This window comes from Macaca fascicularis, chromosome 4 (genome assembly GCF_037993035.2).
Source record: "Macaca fascicularis isolate 582-1 chromosome 4, T2T-MFA8v1.1".
Classification (NCBI taxonomy): domain Eukaryota; kingdom Metazoa; phylum Chordata; class Mammalia; order Primates; family Cercopithecidae; genus Macaca; species Macaca fascicularis.
Genome location: NC_088378.1, coordinates 96,584,271 through 96,586,021, shown reverse-complemented (window position 1 = coordinate 96,586,021; position 1,751 = coordinate 96,584,271). Strand labels below are relative to the sequence as shown.

General features: G+C 43.9%; 1 protein-coding gene across 3 annotated transcripts; it reads left to right on the top strand.

Moving 5' to 3' along the window:
* The first annotated feature begins 325 nt into the window (after window positions 1-325).
* On the top strand, window positions 326-959 carry LOC102146528 (ubiquitin-conjugating enzyme E2 C-like). Of its 3 annotated transcripts, none has more exons than XM_065543076.1 (2): window positions 326-475; window positions 653-959. In XM_065543076.1, exons 1-2 carry the CDS (start codon window positions 326-328, stop codon window positions 824-826), a joined length of 324 nt encoding a protein of 107 aa, XP_065399148.1. In that variant the 3' UTR covers window positions 827-959. The 3 variants fall into 3 exon arrangements, with proteins under 3 accessions (XP_065399148.1, XP_065399149.1, XP_015304404.3); XM_065543077.1 differs by having other exon boundaries at window positions 326-538; window positions 741-959; XM_015448918.3 differs by having other exon boundaries at window positions 326-959.
* The last annotated feature ends 792 nt before the right edge of the window (window positions 960-1,751 follow it).

Here is a 1,751-nt window from a genome sequence, read left to right as displayed (position 1 = left end):
CAGGGGATAATAAAATCAAAGGAAACCCGGCTTGAATATGTGACAATGGCACACAATTTAGTCACAGAAATAACACATAAGCAGTCTTTTAATAAAGAAGCTAAAGGGTTATTTTTCACCCTCTGAAAAGCAAATTGTCTTAATTGGCTAAGATCAGAAAATATCGACAGGGTTCCAGAAGCAATATAATATTGGGACTTTAAACCAGTCCAAATTATCTTAGAAGTAAAAGAGAAAGATGGAGTCCATTAGCTCTATTTGAAAACAATAGTGGCAGTTGCAGTCGTGTGCTCAGAGTTCCTGTCTCTCTGCCAACAACACCCGGATGGCTTCCCAAAACTGCGACCCAGCAGCCACTAGCGTCACCGCCGCCGGTAAAGGAGCCGAGCTGAGCGGGGGCGCCGCCCGGGGTCCCGTGGGCAAAAGGCTACAGCAGGAGCTGATGACCCTCATGTCTGGCGATAAAGGGATTTCTGCCTTTCCTGAATCAGACAACCTTTTCAAATGGGTAGGGACCATTCATGGAGCAGCTGGAACAGTATATGAAGACCTGAGGTATAAGCTCTCACTAGAGTTCCCCGGTGGCTACCCTTACAATGCGCCCACGGTGAAATTCCTCACACCCTGCTACCACCCCAACGTGGACACCCAGGGTAGCATATGCCTGGACATCCTGAAGGACAAGTGGTCTGCCCTATATGACGTCAGGACCATTCTGCTCTCCATCCAGAGCCTTCTAGGAAAACCCAACATTGATAGTCCCTTGAACACGCATGCTGCCGAGCTCTGGAAAAACCCCACAGCTTTTAAGAAGTACCTGCAATAAACCTACTCAAAGCAGGTCACCAGCCAGGAACCCTGACCCAGGCTGCCCAGCCTGTCCTCGTGTTGTCTTCTTAATTTTTCTTTAGATGGTCTGTCCTTTTTGTGATTTCTGTATAGGACTCTGTATCTTGAGCTGTGGTATTATTTTTGTTTTGTTTTGGTCTTTTAAATTAAGCCTCGGTTGAGCCCTTGTGATGTATATTAAGTAAAAGCATTTTGGTCCTTTTAAAAAAAAAAAAATAGTAAGGCCGGTTTGTTACAGCAGGTGAAACTGTTTAAACCATTACTTCCTAATTGGGATCCTTTGCTTTCTCTGGCTTGTTGGGAAGCAGATTAACAGGTGATTTTAACTGTTTGTCCTGACTCAACACTTTTGCTTTAGACTTTGTAACTTACCTGGGCCTTTCAAAGCCAAAGTGCCTATATGAGTAATCCATATATTAAAGTACCCCAATTCTACACTGAGAGTTTACCCAGGGGCTAGTAGAGTTAGACATTAGAAGAGGTTTATCATGGTGAGGAAAAAGTGCATTTAGTTCACCGATATTATCTAGATGATGCTGATTTGTATGCTTCCAAATCTCAAAAGGCAACATTACCTTGATAAAGTCTAGTCTAGTCCTAAGTCTCACATGTAAGTAGACCCAGAGATTATAAGAATTTCCAGGTTTGTTTTTTGAGACTGAGTCTCACTCTGTCACACAGGATGGAACACAGTGGCACAATCTTGGCTCACTGCAACCTCCACCTCCTGGGTTCAAGTAATTCTGGCTCAGCTTCCCTAGTAGCTGGGATTACAGGCACCCACCACCATGCCTGGCTAGCCAATTTTTAATGTTAAAAATAGGCCACATTTTCATTAAACTTGAGGAAAGCCATATCTAATGATTATCCAGAATGTCAGACTCTCCTGTGCATGGGGAATC